Source organism: Lithobates pipiens, unplaced genomic scaffold (assembly GCF_037356315.1).
Source record: "Lithobates pipiens isolate NorthernLeopardFrog02 unplaced genomic scaffold, aLitPip1_a1.2 Scaffold_18, whole genome shotgun sequence".
In the NCBI taxonomy this organism is placed as follows: Eukaryota; Metazoa; Chordata; class Amphibia; order Anura; family Ranidae; genus Lithobates; species Lithobates pipiens.
This window is the reverse complement of record NW_027507758.1, coordinates 178,560,033-178,579,537: the sequence shown is the minus strand read 5'-3', so window position 1 is coordinate 178,579,537 and position 19,505 is coordinate 178,560,033. Positions and strand designations below refer to the sequence as shown.

The window sequence follows — 19,505 nt, the reverse complement described above, 5'->3', positions numbered from 1 at the left end:
GATCACCCGGCGGGTGTCATTTGTGACTGTAATAACTGTTAGGGCAGTTAGGGTTAGCCTCCTTTAGTTCTAAGGTACCCCCCTAACCCCCCCAATAAAGGTTTAACCCCGTGATCACCCCCCGTCGCCAGTGTCACTAAGGCTGGGTTCACATTGCAGCGGTTTATGAGAACGGATGTGATTCGCACCGCACTGCAGTGCAAATCACATCCGATCTCTGTGCGATTCGAGTTCAGCCATACAGATAGTATGGCTGAATTCGTGTCGCACCCGCCGCACCCGCCGCAAACTCGCACGGGACCCTTTTTTTGGTCCGCAGCAGAATCGGATCGCATGGGTGTTCACACCATGCAATCCGAGTTTGCAGATCGCACTGCGATATGCGAACTGATCTGGGGGTGTCATTAACATTTCACTGACACTCCCAGCAGTTCGCATAGGGCAGTGTGAACTGCCGCCGGGAGGCATGTGATGCGGGAACCCGCCGCGCATTCGTGGCGTTCCCACATCGCTCCAGTGTGAACCCAGCCTAATAAGCGATCGTTTTTCTGATCACTGTATTAGTGTCACAGGTGACGCTAGTTAGGCAGGCAGGTATTTAGGTTCGCCGCAGCTTTTTATAGCGCCAGGGACCCCCATATACTACCGCATAAAGCCCCCTGATTGCCCCCTAGTTAACCCTTTCACCAGTGATCACCATATAACTGTTACAGGTGACGCTGGTTGGTTAGTTATTTTTTTTATAGTTTCAGGGCACCCGCCATTTATTACCTAGTCTCACTAGTGTACCCCTAAATTTAGGGGTGTCTACTTTCCAAAATGGGGTCATTTGGGGGGGGGGTTTGTGCCATCTTGGCATTTTATGGCCTTCAAAACTGTAACGCCCTTAGAAAGCCTGAAGGCGGTGCTTGGTTTTCGGGGCCCCGTACGCGGCTAGGCTCCCAAAAAGTCCCACATATGTGGTATCCCCGTACTCAGGAGAAGCAGCAGAATTTATTTTGGGGTGTCATTTCACATATGCCCATGGCATGCGTGAGCAATATATCATTTAGTGACAACTTTGTGAAAAAAAAAAAAAGTTTGTAATTTTCCCGCAACTTGTGGCAAAATATAAAATATTCCATGGACTCAACATGCCTCTCAGCAAATAGCTTGGGGTGTCTACTTTCTAAAATGGGGTCATTTGTGGGGGTTTTGTGCCATCTTGGCATTTTATGGCCTTCAAAACTGTAATAGGTAGTGAGGAGTGAAGTCAAATATTTACGCCCTTAGAAAACCTGAAGGCGGTTCTTGGCTTTCGGGGCCCCGTACGCGGCTAGGCTCCCAAAAAGTCCCACATATGTGGTATCCCCGTACTCAGGAGAAGCAGCAGAATTTATTTTGGGGTGTCATTTCACATATGCCCATGGCATGCGTGAGCAATATATCATTTAGTGACAACTTTGTGAAGAAAAAAAAAAAAAAAAAAAAGTTTGTAATTTTCCCGCAACTTGTGGCAAAATATAAAATATTCCATGGACTCAACATGCCTCTCAGCAAATAGCTTGGGGTGTCTACTTTCTAAAATGGGGTCATTTGTGGGGGTTTTGTGCCATCTTGGCATTTTATGGCCTTCAAAACTGTAATAGGTAGTGAGGAGTGAAGTCAAATATTTACGCCCTTAGAAAACCTGAAGGCGGTTCTTGGTTTTCGGGGCCCCGTACGTGGCTAGGCTCCCAAAAAGTCCCACATATGTGGTATCCCCGTACTCAGGAGAAGCAGCAGAATTTATTTTGGGGTGTCATTTCACATATGCCCATAGCATGTGTGAGCAATATATCATTTAGTGACAACTTTGTGAAAAAAAAATAAAAAAAAATTAAAGTTTGTAATTTTCCCGCAACTTGTGGCAAAATATAAAATATTCCATGGACTCAAAATGCCTCTCAGCAAATAGCTTGGGGTGTCTACTTTCTAAAATGGGGTCATTTGTGGGGGTTTTGTGCCATCTTGGCATTTTATGGCCTTCAAAACTGTAATAGGTAGTGAGGAGTGAAGTCAAATATTTACGCCCTTAGAAAACCTGAAGGCGGTTCTTGGCTTTCGGGGCCCCGTACGCGGCTAGGCTCCCAAAAAATCCCACACGTGTGGTATCCCCATACTCAGGAGAAGCAGCAGAATTTATTTTGGGGTGTCATTTCACATATGCCCATAGCATGTGTGAGCAATATATCATTTAGTGACAACTTTGTGTAAAAAAAAAAAAAAAAATATTTTTTTGTCATTATTCAATCGCTTGAGGCAAAAAAATAAAATATTCGATGGGCTCAACATGCCACTTATCAATTTCCTTAGGGGGTCTACTTTCCAAAATGGGGTCATTTGGGGGGGTTTTGTACTGCCCTGCCATTTTAGCACCTCAAGAACTGAGATAGGCAGTCGTAAACTAAAAGCTGCGTAAATTCCAGAAAACGTACCTTAGATTGTAGATGTGACAACTTTTGCGCAAACCAATAAATATACAGTTATTGACTTTTTTTTTACCAAAGACATGTGGCTGAATACATTTTGGCCTAAATGTATGACTAAAATTGAATTTATTGGATTTTTCTAATAACAAAAAGTAGAAAATATCATTTTTTTTCAAAATTTGCGGTCTTTTTCCATTTATATCGCAAAAAATAAAAATCGCAGAGGCAATCAAATACCATCAAAAGAAAGCTCTATTTGTGGGAAGAAAAGGACGCAAATTTTGTTTGGGTACAACATTGCATGACCGCGCAATTACCAGTTAAAGCAGCGCAGTGCCAAATTGTAAAAAGACCTCTGGTCATTTACCAGCAAAATGGTCCGGTCTGAAAGTGGTTAAGCGCATGCTACATGGCAGACCACTGACTCGGCAAATATGTACTGTCCAAACACAGGACGGGTATCTTTTTTTCTGTCACAATAGCACACTCCTGCTAGAATTTACTCAAGGGACTGTGGTTTTTGGGGAGGATTTCATCACACCCCTTGCACCCACATTGGATACTTTGACAGGCATGTCTGCCCTCCCCTATCACACGCTTTGTGCAATTAAAAAATACCTTGCAAACCTTCATATTCTTGATTATTGGAATCTCTTGTACCCCTAAACTAAGGATTATACTTTTTTCTCCCCACATAAGTAATACTCCTGGATAGATTTCTTCTTTTTGACATAACATGAGTTACAATTCCTAATTGAGGCCACAGATCAACATCCTATTACCATGACCCTCATGATTCCTGAGCAGGTAAAACACACACAACTTTGACAGCTAAATGCTTTTTGAAAGATTCTCAAATTCTGGCATGTTCTAAGGGAATACATTGCAATTAATCACACAACAGATGTATCCCCTATTGTTTAGTGGAAAGCCCACAAGAATGTCATTGGGGGGGACTGATTGTCCAAAGAGGAGGCTTTGTGCTTGGACAACTCTCTAACTATGAAAGAACTTCATATGGCCTTGAAACAAATGGAATTGGGTAAAAGCCCCAGGTCGCACAAGCTTTCAGTTCAATATTATAAACATTTCAAACCTACCCTTGCTGCTCATTTTGTTAAGCCATTCAACTCCCTAGTGAAAATACAGCTGCCACCACATGTGCTTGAGGCACATATTGCCATAGGTCCAATGGAGGGAAAATATCTTAGCCAGGTCTAATTATCGTCCCATCTCCCTCTTGACTGTGGATGTGAAACTGTTTACCAAGATTCTGGCTAATTGCCTACCTTTTGATTCTGAGACTTATATCCCGAGACAAGTTGGTTTTGTCCCTGGCCAAGAGGCACGGGGGGTAATACCATGAAAACGATTAACATTTAACTTTTGGCAAAACGTTTGACTGACTGTGGCTTCTCTTTAGTTTAGTTTAGTCTCTTTAGAAGGCCCTTTATCAAGTAGTATGGGGCTATTTGGAGGCAGTCTTGCAAAAGTTAGGTTTTAAACCTCATGTTTTGCAAAAGAATCATGGCCTTATATACTAACCCCATTGCAAGGGTTAAAGTCAATTACCAACTTTCTGACGCTTTCCAGTTACATCATGGCATGCAACAGGGATGTTCATTATCGCCTCTAATTTAAATTTTGATGCTGGAACCCTTCTACATTTCCATCCTGACATTACGGGCTTTCCTATGGCAGATAAAGAATACAAACTGGCTGCCTACGCTGATAATATGTTGCTGTTTATCACGTAGCTGCATACCTTCCTCCCTAACCTCATGGACGCTTTGGATGGATTCTCACACTTATCTAATCTTCACATTAATTACTCAAAATCTTTGGCACTTAATCTGGGCATGCCTTTGGAAGACGTGGCCCACTGTAAATGTTCCTTTCCCTTTACTTGGCTAAAGAATGCGATAATGTACTTGTGGATTGTATTCCCTGCCGGCATGTCTCAACTTTACACCCAAAACTTCACCTCCGTAGTGCACCGGATTAAAGAAGACCCAAAACATAGGACCTCAAGCAGCTCTCATGGTTTGGATGTGCAACAGCATTAAAGATGGATGTCCTTTTGCGCTTACTGTACATCATGCAGGCAGAATTGTTCTACCCTAGGCGTTCTTTCAGGCAACTCATCGTTTATTTCAGAACATCTTGTGGTATGGCAAAACTGCAAGACTAAGAGCCCTTTTACACTGCTAGCGTAGCCACGTTAGCAGTAATGCACAGCTAGTTTTAGCAGTCCTGTGCGAGCTTTTAACCCCAAAAAAGAAGTTAACAGTGCCCGCAAATCGCTGCTGCCGAAGTGCTTTGCAGGCGATTCAGCAGCGCTGTCCATTGATTTCAATGGCAGGGGTGGTTTAGGAGTGGTGTATACACTGCTCCCACACCACCCAAAAGACGCTGCTTGCAGGATTTTTTTTTCCGTTTCTGCAAGCGCATCACCCCAGTGTGAAGACACTCTGGCTTTCACACTGGAGAGGCTCGAGAGGCACTTTACAGGCACTATTTTTAATGCTAAAACACCTGAAAAGCACCTTCAGTGTGAAAGGGGCCTAAGCTTATCCACTTTATCCTACCCAAAAGCAAAAGAAAGGGACTGGTCTCCTAGACCTGCAGAATTACTATCTAGAGGGTCACTTGACCAGAGTGGTCAACAGGGCCAATCACACTCCGTATAAAGATTGGGCTCACTTGGAACAGGCCTCCTTAGAGGCCCCACTGGCATATGTTCTGCATAGCTCTTTCCTGGTTACGGCCAGGCCATATGTTCATCTCTATGCCTATCAGTTTTTCTCATTGGGGTGGGTTTATTGACTGGACAGCATTGGCAAGCCATGTGCCCCAATTGACAGTGCCTTTTTGGACATATCTACAGCTCTGGCATTACCTGACAGGCGTAGCTGATAAACAGGTTTTTTTTCAGGGACCGAATTCCCTTTGAGTCGAAATATAAAAGGACATTTCCACAGAGGCACTTGGTTACTGATTTCTATTTTCTCTTACTTGTGGCTCATTCGTCCAATGCAGGACCAACTTTTGCCGCATGGGAGAAGAACCTTGACTGCCACTTGGAACAAGAGAAATAGGAATAGATCAATTTGCTTACTCAAAAAGGCATGTTTAATGTACACACACAGGAGAACATCTACAAAATTTGGTCACCTCTGTACTTCATACGATTTTCCTGTTGGCTTCTGACGATTGTTGGCATTGCGGAGACACTGAGGATACTTTTTTTCATGTCTGGTGGAGCTGCTCAAGCATAGTATTTGCTGCACCATATCAAACGTTTGGTTTGATTGAACAGCAAATCACTGACTCTACATATAATAAACGTTGCTTGGTTCAGTGTCCCCTTGCACTACAAAGATGCTACCCCAACGAGTGTGTGGGAATGACTCAAGTGCATGGAGGAGTTGGAGTAATTGACTATCTTTGCTCAAGACAGAATTTCTGCCTACATCAAAACCTGGGTTTGCTGGCTCCAATTCAAAACATCTGATGACTACAAAGCTATTATGGCTCAGGCGTAGACACAGGTGCTCAGACGTCTGAGGGGACCCCGAATTGTGTTGTAGCCTGCATGGTTGATAAGATTTTGGCTGCAGGAATTACTACGATATTGAGCCACAGTTGGGTCAATCCCTTCCCCCTTTCTTGACCCCCACCTGGCTTATTGTTCATCTTGCTCTACATTCCTCTCTTGACTCCCTCGCTACCTGGTTTGTAGTGGTTACCTCTCCTGGCCGCCCCCCTTTCTCCCCCACCCTTATTTTTCTGTTGTTGTTTTGTCTTTGCCAGAAATCCTGTGTATGGTCCCTGACTGGCTGTGTGGCTGCCTGGTATCTGGTGCAGTCAACGAAAATATCTCAGATGTGCGTTTTTGAGATCATGGGATACTTTCATAGGTTGGGCCTAGGCCCAATGTAAGTCCTGTTGTTTGTTTTACTTCAAGTTTGTTGGTGGTGATGTTTCTGATAGACTATATGTTTCAGAGTATTATTGGTTCGTTGGATATAAATCACTACTTTGTCTTTCATATGTATCGGTTTTACAGTGCTTTTGTAATGTACCCATTTTTTCCTTTCTCAATGAAATTTTTATTGTGAGGAAAAAAAAGACATGACACTGAAAATAGCCTGAATGAACAACTGTCATTTCGTGTTTATGGGTATATCTAATATTGAAGAAAATAAAATATTTATTCTGAAAAAAGGGAAATAGCCCAAAATCCCACCAAGCAAGTGTAGGTGAAAAAGCCTATTTACTGATCCCATTTGCAGCTTGTTCTTTGTGGATATTTGGGTCAATCTTTACCAAAAAAAAAAAAAAAAATCTTTTATTCTCCACTGACAAAAGAGTTACTCATACAAAAATCATTGTGAAATATTTCACATTAAGCATAAATTCTTCACACAATGAATAGCTACACTACTTCATCAGTAAAGTGTAGAAGAGTTGTGATATGTTCAAATTAATAAAAAAAAAAAAAAAATTAAAAATATTTTTTTTTTTATTATTGATGTTTAATATACAGCTTTAATATGTTAAGAAACTCAAACAAGATTTTTTTTTCCATATTCGATTTACAAATTACATTTATGGACAGGGAAACATGTATCCAATTTAATGTACATTAAGGGATGCAATGGTTTTCCAGCAGCTTTGAAACTTGGCAAGAAAAGTTCTAAAGAATTTAAGTGCAGTAATAAGACAAAAGGCAGAGTAAAAAATAAAATCAATATGATTTTCCAGCCAAGATGTACAAAAAGTTAAGAATAAAAAAACAAAAGGATGTCTGCTCCACAGGGCAAACAAGGAGGTTTAAAAGTCATTGAACAATATTTCCAAAGAACGGCAAAACAGTGTGAAAAAAGTCCATAGGAATTTGCCCTACAAGATATTTGCACCAAAATATAACAAAAAAAAAGTTCTCATCTCAATAGTTCTGATACAGTATCCAATGTGCTGCATCGTCAAAAAAGTGTTATAAAATGCTCCCACCTCTAATAAAATTGCAAGTTAATAAAGCGATAGTACAAAATAATAATAACCAGCTCAGTAACATCATTGCTTTTGGCTATTTTTTCCAATAAGTTTATGCAAGATCAGACTATATACTTGGGTGGTTTATTCCGTTAGAGAAAATGTGTGCTTTTGGTCTGTAAATCTGATGCAGAGTAACGTCCGACATTTTATTCCGCTTGCAGATAAAAAGAACTACTGTTGTTTCCCACAAAACTGTCATTAGAGGTTATGTTCCACCTTCATCTCAAGTAACATACACATCTTCCATGCTTTCATACAGTGCAGAGTATATGGGCTGAGAAATTGGAGCCAAAGTCCGTTCTACTCCAGTTCACTGTCGTCTCTATCTGAGTTTATTGCTGTGCAGTAGTTGGGTTTATCTGATGGTATGTAGCCAGGCAGACACACACATTTGTATGAGCCCTCTGTGTTAATACACTTTGCATTCTTGCACAGTGACATCCTGCTGTTCAGCTCATTGCACTCATTGACATCTAGAAAGAGAAAATACCAGGTTATGCTATTAGTTACATAAAGGCTTTTTCTTCTTTTACTTATAGATAGACTTCATGTTTTTCCTATAAAATACAAATACACGCCCCTCACATGAATATTAGATTTATAAGTAGGTTAAGATTTATGTGGTTCAATAAAACTGAAATGACTGTCTTTGTTTGGTAAGGAAAGGTCAGGATTTATTATAAAGTGTTATTTTTATTTTGGGTGCCACTTTGAGAACAACCTGTAGTCTTAAAGCACTGCTATGTTCATAAAAATATATTGTAAATATAAACTATATCTCCTATATGGCTTTATTAGGTTCACCCAGGATTGTCCCTTCTAGAGGAACACATTTTGAAATGCTTTAATTGCATTCAATTATGAGAGAACTTTTATGATACAAGTAGTAGTCCTAAAATCATTTCCACCGCCAAAATCTTTTTTTTATAAACAATGGGGGTTATTTACGAAGGGCAAATCCACTTTGCATTGAAAGTGCACTTGGAAGTGCAGTCGCTATAAATCTAAGGGGTGGATCTGAAATGAGTGGAAGCTCTGCTGATTTTATCATCCAATCACGTAAATACTGTTTTTTATTTTCCTTGCATGTCTCCCTCGGATCTACAGGAACTTTACTTCCAAGTGCACTTGCAGTGCAAAGTGGATTTTCCTTTAGAAAATAACCCCCAATGACTGTCAGTTGTACAGTTAATCAGAAATAAATCTGGAGGGGAAAGAATGTACTTCTAGAAATCCATTCTGCTCTTCAGTGAGCTTGTAGCATGCATACTGTATATACACAGATAAAATAGGTGCTGCTAACTGGCTGGGCCTTTTGGGGTTTCCAGAAAATGTCTCGGAGAGCAGGAAAAAAGCTATGAGTTATAATTTGCACTCTTGCTCGATTTGATTGGATATATTAGTGGGGCTGATGAATATTCAAAGTCACCCTTTTCTTCAGTCTTCTCACATTTCTAATTAGTGATGTTTGTTACTTCTCATATCCACTTTGTTATAATGTATGTGATAAAGCCCAAAATGGCATTTGAGGATTGTAACTGATGAGAAGTCCAATGGCAAGATATTTTACCTCTATGTCAGTCAGCCTCTGAAAACAAGCCACGCATGGAAGATAAAGACCCTACACATACTTAAAAAAAGTTCCAAATTTCAACTTGCTTTAACATTTTTAAACAACTAGTAAAAAAATTAATTTAAATAAATTTATGTACACAAGATAAGTTGTAGAATGAGAGAGCTTGTTTTCTAATTGTATTTACATCACTTAATTTATAATTAATTAAATAAATTATTAATTTAATTCATTAATTTAATTTATAATGATCCAATGGATTAGGTGACAGATAAAACCTTTTGCCACTTTAATAAAAGACAAGGCTTAGGAAATGACAAGGACATCCATTGAACAAACTCATTGATACAAATATTTTCCAAATAAAGCTTTGCATTTTTAAATAATAAAAATACAACTTCGGGTTTGTTTAATTTCTGATTTATACTTTGCTATTATGATATATTTACTCTGACAAGCAGAAGTACCCCGTGAACCCACCAGTCGCACCTCTTGGGACCACTTACTGCTAGTTAACAGCCTGCGATATAGCTTAAATGTCAGTATAATAGAGTGCAGGTTTTTCTTACCAACACAGGTCATTTTCATGATATCCAGGTGGTATCCATCGAAGCAATCGCATGTGTATCCTTCTTGTACTCGTACACATCTACCATTTTCACATCCGTTCAAGATGCCACACTCTTCTGCCTGTAGCTCCTCATATTGCCCACCTCCCACACCTGCACAGATAATATATACATAAAAAAAAAACAATTAAAAATGTGGACAGAACATTGCTGCTAGTTCATGTTTATTGTCAGTAAGCTGTATTCAAGGAATCCTTTATATTTTTATACACATTTTACATTACCTACCACCAGAGGGCAGCACAGCTCCACATTAAAATGTCATATTGACAAACAGTATATCTTCAAAAGTATAATTTACAAGTCAGCTATAGTTTGTAGATGTATAAACAGTATGTATATGCTGCCTCAAAAATAAACAGAAGTACTATATATATTAGGCCACCAAATACCGTTTTATAGAAAACATTCAGAAAATCAAAACATTGATTATATTTTAATAAATTATTTTGTTTGCTTTTATGTTGAAAACTGAAAAAAAAAATCTACAATAGAATTACAGTCAATTAAAGAGAATCATATTAGTCATGCCACCTTTTATAAATATATCAGTAATCATAAGTAATCATAAGTAAATAAGCTTTCTGCAAATCACTGAGACATAGGACGCTATAGATCAAATATAATTAAAGTTAATTATAACTTAACTTAAACTTAAGTTAAAGGAGGTGATATTAGGTACAGAACCTAGCCAACTGGTATCTATGAAAAAAAGCTCAATAGTCACATTATCATCCATAGCGTCCTAACATTGCCTGGATATGTTTGAATTGTGGACACTCAGTGAATGTGGCTTTGTAAAATTTGGTGCAGGTAAAAAATATTGGGGCGGGCCTGGTATAATAGTAGTTTATACATTTTCAAAAGCATATACATTTTCAAAGCATGGCCACTCCAGTACTGAGAATGTTTAATAAAAAAATAATAAATAGTATGACACATTTGATTTGACAAGTCAACAATGGCCCCATGGATACGAATGCTGGACATAGTGAAACCTTTATCATATATATAAAATATAAAGACTAAACGCAGCATTCCCCCACCCCCCCCCCCCCCAAAAAAAAACAACAATTAAGGGTCCATGCACACTGGCTTAAAAAAAAAGGCTGCTTCTACAGGAGCTTTGCGTTTTTTAATTCATAATTCTTTCCATATTTTATATAGGAATATTCGCCTTAAGTGTTTCATATGAAACTAAGTTAATCTGATTAATTATTCCAATTGGTTTCATAATTAGTCCCTCTAGTCTTATAAAGGGAGATTTTAATATATGTGTGTTATATACTTTTTAGCCACTAGATGACCTCAGTGGGCCCAAGGTATGAGGACTTTAGTACACTATTCCCCACTGACCACCAGAAATGGTGAGGGATTAGGCAGAAGCTTTGTATCAACAGATTGTTAGACAAGTTTAGTATATAGAATGGATCTGCTTTTGATTGGATTTGTTTTTTGTATAGGCAGTTTAGGAGGCATATAAATGGAAGTGACGGGTCGGGTCACGTGACCCCTGATGACGTCAGACACACATTAACAAAACGCGTAGGGTTGAATTTGCACACATCCCTTCCTGTTTACAGAACGCAGGTGGAGCGCAAACTGGCATTCCTTACTTCCTACTCAATGCACATTTTATTTGATGTTGTGTAAGTGCATATTTTAAATACTTTGAATAAAAGCACAGATTGGTGAAGATTGTCACCAAGTCACCATTTTTGTATTGATTCAAAGCAAGCACCTTTTTTTAATATTTACAGCAAGCACTTTATTGAGTGGCAAGCACTTTGTTGAGGACTTCTATTAATTATTTATGTATCACATGGAGCGCTTTTTAAGGACACTTCAAGCTGTATCTGAACAGGCACTTCTGCAACCCAGCTATCTGTTTTGGAATGTTTCATTCATGTCAAAGCCACTACGCACTCCTCTAGGACAGACCATTCTTGTGGAAACATATCATTCATATGCTAGAAGTTTGTTCTAGCTAAGCTCCCCTTCTCATTTCAGTGTGCTGCGGCTGCTGTAGAATCCTACATTTCCATTTTACACATCAAGAGAAAATCTATGCCCACAGTGAGGAACAACAGTTCACATATAAGTCAATTTAACACAGATTTTGACACCCATGTCATTACAAAGTACTGCAGTAAAGGCATGTGGGGGAGCTTCCAGATCTAGCAACATATCTCTAGACATATAAGGATTATTTATTATCTCAACAGATCTGTGCTGCATATGATGTGCTCATGGCTCCAGCCACAGCTTGACAATAGTGCACACCTGGCTACCCTGCCCATTTCCCCCCCGGGTGACAAGCATCACTATATTTTGCTGTGAGTGCACAATTAAAATGCAGATAGGAATGTCTACCACATTGTAAATTTGCTGCATATGCACTAAAATGACTACATTGTATGGCTAAGAATCTGTATTATATAGCACAGAGTTTGTATAGATACCTACACTGTGCCCTCTGATTCCTACTTTATTAAACTGTATCATAATTGTACTGTCTATGCAGCGTTTACAGCATAAAGGCAAGCTATTGGCACTATATAAATTCTGTATAATAATAATAATTGCCTATGTCCTATAATTTACCATATAGGTACATTAGAATTCTATACTTGTGCTGTGTATTGTTCTAGATGTTTGTATGACCAATATGATACAAACTACTGTCTTTCCTCCTATGCATCTCTGTGCCCAGTCTTCACTTCTACTGTGTGCCCACTTTCCAGTTCTTCTCCTATTATTGTGCACCTGCACTTTAGTTTTCTTCTCTATACTCATCTTATCCTCCTTTGTGCTAATTTTTACATTTTCACTCTCCTTTTTTTGCATTTTTGCTGTGGCATTAACTTTCTTCCTCTGCACATGCTTACCAGTCTCTATCTTCCGATTCCTCCTCACCTGTGCCCACTCACTGGTTTTCATTGTATTTGTTCTGCACACCCACGCTATAGTCTCTATTCTCCCCTTGTACAACCAATCCCAAGCCTTCTCTCTCTCTTCTTCCCCATTGCACTTATTTTCCCATATCTTCTTTTCACCTCTTTTGTGCCCACATACTCTATATGTTCACTCTTTCCTCTACATACAGTATGCATTCAGATCCCTGTTGAACTCATACTCTCTGCCGCCCATTTTGCCATATTGCTCTGGGCTCTCTCTGGTTCTTTCTCTCTTCCTCCTACTACATAGCCTCAGCTCTTCTTCTCTCCATCAATTTTCCAGGTCCTGCTTTCCACCGACCACAAGTCCATATGCCAATCCTGCGATTAGCATCAGTTCTGGAGAAGCTGCAATGCAGAGTTGACTAAATACGTTGCCTACAGACAACAACCTATTGGGATCTAAAGCTGTGCTCCTTGGTACCATTCCATCAGGGCTGGGCTCAGCCCTTCATTCTCTGAGCTGGCAGCTCAGCTGTCGGCTAATTGCCAGTTCCCATCTCTCTCCACAGGTACCCAGCTGTTGATGAACCTGCTTGTCAGTCCTCCCTATTTAAGCTGTCCAGTCCAAAGGAGCTCTGCCTTCACCTTGGTCACATCACAAGAAAGTATCTCCTGCATTCCTGACATCCCTTCTGGCTCCAGATCCTGCTTGCTGTTCCACTACTTTGATCCCTGACTTCTGCTTGGCTGAATATCCGTTCTGGTTACTAAACTTTGGCTATGTTTTGACTAAGTTTATTCTTTTTATCTTTATTATTAAACAAGTGTGATTTAACTGCACTTCTGTCTTGGTCTGATTTCATGGTTTCTGACACATTCATAGAGCAGCTTGTTCAAACTACACCGAAAAGGTCCTATCAAGTACAGGAGGAATCAGTTCTCAAAGAAATCTTAGTAAACCTCTTGGATCACTGCAAGTTCTTTGAGCTTGTAACTTTTTTTACTTACTAAAATTATCATGTGATCAGTGTCGATTTATACATTATTCAGGTTGTTAATGGACATGTTATAAAAACGTATACTGTTATTAAGATGTCCCTTACATAAATGGCCTATGATCTCTTGGCTTAGATAATTATGGTACTCCCACTAACTTTGAGGGTTCATTCACATCTAAGCATTTTAATGCAAGTCAACCCATGGACACAGGTACATTTACATTATAGTTTAACCAGACACATTACCTTTAAGCCTGAAACAGGTAGGTGTATACCCCCTGAAAAATTACTATGCTTTCTGATTTATATATAATAACTATTAGTTTCCAATAGCCAACAGTGCATCTGGTGTATATATATATATATATATATATATATATATATATATATATATATATATATATATATAGTGTGGCCATGCCCCCTATTCATAGAGTGGACAGTTGTTCAAATGACTGTAAACAGAAATGGTGCCAAATTGGCTTTCTGCTGAGTAAGGCAATTTTTTTAAACTTACTAGTTACATTGTAGAAATGTGTAATTTAATAAGGTACCTAAATTATACAATTTAGACTTGCTTGAAATGAGAAATACAGTATCCTCTTCAATTCTCGAACACAGTGTCTAAATGGTTAGCACTTCCACCTATCAGCACTAGGGTTGTTGGTTCGAATTCCAACCATGGCATGACCTGCCTGGAGATTGCATGTTCTCCCTGTGCTTGTGTGGGTTTCCTCCCACATGCCAAAGACATATTGGTAGGTTAATTGGCCACTGAATAACTTGGCCCTAATATGTGTATGTATGAATGTCAGTTAGTTACCTTAGATTGTAAGCTCCTTGAGGTCAGGGACTGATGTGAATGTACAGTATAAATTGTCAGTGCTTTATAAATGCCTGTAATAAATAAAAATATTAACCACTTTGACCTCGGCTAGATTTACCCCACTTCATGGTCGGCCAATTTTTTGGTGATACGGCGCTGCGTTACTTTAACTGACAATTGCGAAGTCATGTGACGGTGTACCCAAATACAATTTCCGTCCTTTTTTTCCCACAAATAGAGCTTTCTTTATGGTGTCATAAAATTATAATAAGCGTATATTGATTGGTTTACCCGAATGTTATAGCATCTACAAACTATGGGATATTTTTTTTAAATGCATTTATGCAAGTAATGGAGGCGATCAGTGACTTATAGCGGGACTGCTATATTACAGCGGACAATCGGACACTTTCCGGGAACCAGTGACACTAATAGGGTGATCAGTGTTAAAATATGCACTGTCACTGTACTAACGGCTGGGAAGCTAAACATCAAGGATGATCAAAGGGTTAACTGTGTGCCTAGCACAGTGTGCTGCTTTCAGTAAGGGATGAGATGGATTCTAGTTCCTGCTCTGCAGAGACACAGAATACATCCCTTTCCTCACAGGTGATGTCATTTGGTGCTCAGTGATTGCAGTATTTTAGTCTGCATCGGCCCAAGGTAATACATAAAACCTGGCCTGTTATTGGGCCCTAAGGACAGGGTTGATGACCATTGTATTACGTGACAACTTTATGCTTTCTATTAATTTATTATATGTGCATGTTGTTAATTGGTATGTATGTACACCAATGGCACAGTAATGTAGCCAGCCTGTATATAGCAAGTAGTGATCAAAACATTACAATATGTTAACCTAACATGAACAATCAGATCACACAGGCTATGCTATGCCCCTGCTCTTTTACTTACGTTCTTGCAGGTTGAAAGGATCTGGCTGTGGTTGTGGCATATAGTGGTCTGAAAAGTGAAGGGCATCTTCCCCATAAGGTTGCCTGAACCTTGGCACACGAAGGTTACATAGCTGTGCATAATCATCTGCATATGAAAAGATAAACAACGTTAATGTTAATCCAGATAGTAGGAACACAAAGTTCAAGATCTCTTAATGAAAATCCAGTTACCTAGAACAAAGCATCACTTGGCTTTGTAATGAAAGTGTGGGTGGAGAGTCAAAGCTGACATTTTTGCCAGCAAGATCTGACACTGGCTGTTGCAAATTTCTTTTGATAGTCAGCAAATTTGAATTTATGAAATGCATGTCTATCTGCTTAAAGATCAGCACATTTGAGTACACAAAAAATATTTTTAAATGAAAACAAGTGATTTTGCTATTTACTTTTACAGCGTTTTACCACCTCTGCAAGTTGAATATTCAGTTAATCTGATGATCGAGAATTCGACAAATTTAAACCTGTGGGGGTAGTCCACTCACCATATTAAAATGATCATCATAATGTTATAATGTTGGTTGCCCCCCCAAAAAAAAAATAGCCCCAAAAAGTATCCCTTGAGATGTATGAAGGATACTGAATCTTGACCTGTTCTTTTGTTTGATGTTTTTCAAAATATAGGTCTTTCTATTATAGGACTGCATATACCACATATGCCTTGTTTATGCATTGGATCTTTTTGTTGAATAGGATTCTACCTTTTGTCATGGCATTTAAATAACATGAGGATGTGATGTTTGCTGACATCCCGGCCAAATATGGGATAGCTATGTCATTTGAATTGTTCTGCTTCTCCCTTCTATCAGTCTATTTTTTTTTTCTTCCATTTTGGGTTTCCATAAGTTTTAAAAGCACCTTTAAGTTGTTTGTATTCCTTGGTCCTTGATCTTAGTGCTAGTTGTCACCTTATTGCCCTATGGTTCAGGGTTTAATTAACACCCAGTTTGTGTTCAGTAAGTGACTGGAGTCTAATGCCGTGTACACCTGATCGGAAATTCGGCCAGCAAAAGACCAATGAGAGCTTTTGGTCGGAAAGTTGTGTAATGGTGTGTGCTCCATCGGATTTTTGCTGGCCGGAATCCAGCCAGAAAAAGATTAAGAGGATGTTCTCAATTTTTCAGTCACAAAAAGTTCCGATTGGAAATTCCGATCGTCTGTAGCAATTCCGACGCACAAAATTCCTACGCATGCTCGGAAACAATTTGACACATGCTCGGAAGCATTGAACTTAATTTTCTCGGCTTGTTGTAGTGTTGTACATCACCGCGTTCTTGGCGGTCGAAAGTTCAGCGAACTTTTGTGTGACCGTGTGTATGCAAGCCAAGCTTGCACGGAATTCCGTCGGAAAAACCATCCAAGATTTTTCTGATGGAAGATCCGCTCTTGTGTACGCGGCATTACACACATCCTGGTCAGTATGGGAATTACCTGCTATCAGATGAACTGCCACTGATAAGCCACGCTGTGCCCAAACTGCAGCACAAGTGCATTTTAGATGTTTTTAGCTGTGGTCCTATTGACTTTTATTAGCTTGCACATTTTTTATACATTTTCTGAAAGCACGCCAAAGTCGCGGCATGCAGGACTTTTGGTGCGCTTTCAGAAAATGTGGCAAAAAGCTTGCAATCTAATGGAAGTCAACGGGACCATAGCTAAAAACGCACATAAACTGGGCATATAACCGTGCTGCGCCACTGTAAACTTAGACTTAGAGCGGTAACACCTGCCCCTTATTATTCAATAATAATCAAGCAAGTCTGGTTGTATTCAATTCACAGCCACTAAATATCTCATGTCTTGAATGACTGACTAAAAACCTTCATACACAAACACAAGTAACATCTGGAGAAATCAACCACTACTTTTGTGTTACTCAAAGTAAGCATTTTTTTCTTGCAGGATTTACACTTTGCTGAGAAGGGAGTCACTCCGAATTTAAGTTAAGGCATGAATACATAAACAATATTTTGTGGTATCTGCAAATGAAAAGTTTAGGAGCAGAGAAGATGGTAATTACGACATTAATCTCTAACCACAAAAGTACCATGTACATTTATTGGTTGCCAGAGGTCAGATTAAACGGCAAAATTTGATGGTGGATAGTACTCTGTGCATTTTCGTTGCCACGTGTGCTGTTGGCCATGGAGACTATGAAATTTATTAACACTTACAGTATTTATGTGCAGCCTATATTGTAACTCAGTTGAAAGCAGGTAGGTGGCCTCAGACTGGGGAAAACAGTTGAGTTGCACAAGTGTTACTTTTATCATAGTAGAACAAATGCACAAAACACCTCAAAAAGTAACAAAAATATTGTGGCTGGTTTGTAAAAACTAGATTAAAGGAGTCGCTTTTTTGTTGCGGCAGCTGTGATCTTGGTGGTTTTAGAGCTGCCTGATAACTTGTATTGGACTAAAAATACTTCTAATAGGCCCCTGATTTCTCCATAAAGAGGGCCTGTCATCTTCATTATGCTATACAGGGCTTGTTAGTTTAACTACTTCAGCCCCAGAAGATTTGGCTGTTGAATGACCGGCCCTGCATCGCTTTAACTGACAATTGCGTGGTTGTGCGATGCTGCATCCAAACAAAATTGACATCCTTTTTTCCCACAAATAGAGCTATCTTTTTGTGGTATTTGATCGCCTCTGCCTTTATTTTGTTGTGCTATAAACAAAAAAAGAGTGACAATTTTGAAAAGAAACACAATATTTTGTACTTTTTGCTATAAATATCCCCATTTAAAAAAAAAAAAAAAGCTAATTTTTTTCTCAGTTTAGGCCGATATACATTCTTCTACATATTTTTGGTAAAAAATAAATTTGAAACAAGCGTATATTGATTGGTTTGCACAAACGTTGTAGCGTCTACAAAATAGGGGATAGATTTATAGCATTTTTATTATTTATTTTTTTACTACTAATGGTGATCTGCGATTTTTATTGTGATTGCAACATTATGGCGGACACATCGGACAATTTTTACAAATTTTTGGACCATTGGCATTTATACAGCAATCAGTGCTATAAAAATGCATTGATTACTGTAAAAATGGCACTTGCAGTGAAGGGGTTAACACTAGGGGGCGATCAAGGGGTTATCTGTGTTCCCTGGGAGGTGATTCTAACTGAAGGGGGAGGGGACTGACTAGAGGAAGTGACGGATCGTGGTTCCGTCACTCAGAACAGAACAGGGAAGTGTGTGTTTTCTGTGTCTCCTACTCGCGATCGCTCATGGTCGGTGTCATTGAGACCATTGGCCACGAGCTTCGGTACCCCCGCTGTGCAGCGGGCACACATGCCTGCTATCCCGATCCCACGAGCCGACATATATGATGGCAGCTGGTTGGCAAGCGGTTAAAAAATTTAATTGACAAAAAAAAAGCAAATGCAAGCATGTGTCGGGTGTATGTACATGCAAAACAGAATAATTGCACCACACATGTTACATATCACTGCAAACTCTGGAGTGACAGCAATTATTCTAGGGCCATCATTCACTGTCATCTCTAAATTGATGGCTTTTATGTGTTGCCTATGGACAATTTAGGGTGGCTTTTTTTTCGGCATGCACAATATTAAGCCTTAGGATCTATTAAGTCAACACAACCTCATCTTTTATATTTTACCAAAAATGGATATTGTTTTTGTGAGCAATAAAATTCATTAAGTATTATGACAGTGGGGAAGGTGACAAGAAGGAAGAAATAGAGTCATCTGCTAACCACCTTGGATGGTATCTTTTTTAAGAATAGGCCGTTCTTCTACACATCAAAACATTGTTGAGATGAGATTTTGGAAGGAGAGAAGAACAATCGCCTTTCCTAGCTGCTATAAATAAAATGCTTGTAGATATTAGATGACAGACCCACAAATTGTCCCTTTTTTTTGGCCATATCAGGTGACAATCTAATGTCCATTGAGTCACCTGTAAGCATTTATTGTGGATGAAGTGATTGTTTAGATTCCGTTTCATATAAGTTGATGTTGGAATTGTTTGTACACTTCTCCTGCCCACCTCTATTGGCTTAACAGGAGCATTTGTACAACACAGGCAGGAGCTTTGTCTGCAGGCACTGTGGGGTAGTCATATCAGGCACATTTGCCCAATTC

General features: G+C 39.2%; 1 protein-coding gene across 5 annotated transcripts in view; it reads right to left on the bottom strand.

Annotated features, from left to right (window-relative positions):
* Nucleotides 1-6,957: 6,957 nt before the first annotated feature.
* Nucleotides 6,958-19,505, bottom strand: part of LTBP1 (latent transforming growth factor beta binding protein 1) — a 466,869-nt gene continuing 454,321 nt past the window's right edge. For all 5 annotated transcript variants that reach the window (XM_077486428.1, XM_077486427.1, XM_077486431.1 and 2 more), the window contains 3 exons: nucleotides 15,353-15,478; nucleotides 9,654-9,806; nucleotides 6,958-7,984 (listed from right to left, as the gene is read on the bottom strand). In XM_077486428.1, the coding sequence (XP_077342554.1) occupies nucleotides 7,812-7,984; nucleotides 9,654-9,806; nucleotides 15,353-15,478 (452 nt within the window). In that variant the 3' untranslated portion in view covers nucleotides 6,958-7,811. The remainder of the gene's footprint in view (nucleotides 7,985-9,653; nucleotides 9,807-15,352; nucleotides 15,479-19,505) is intronic.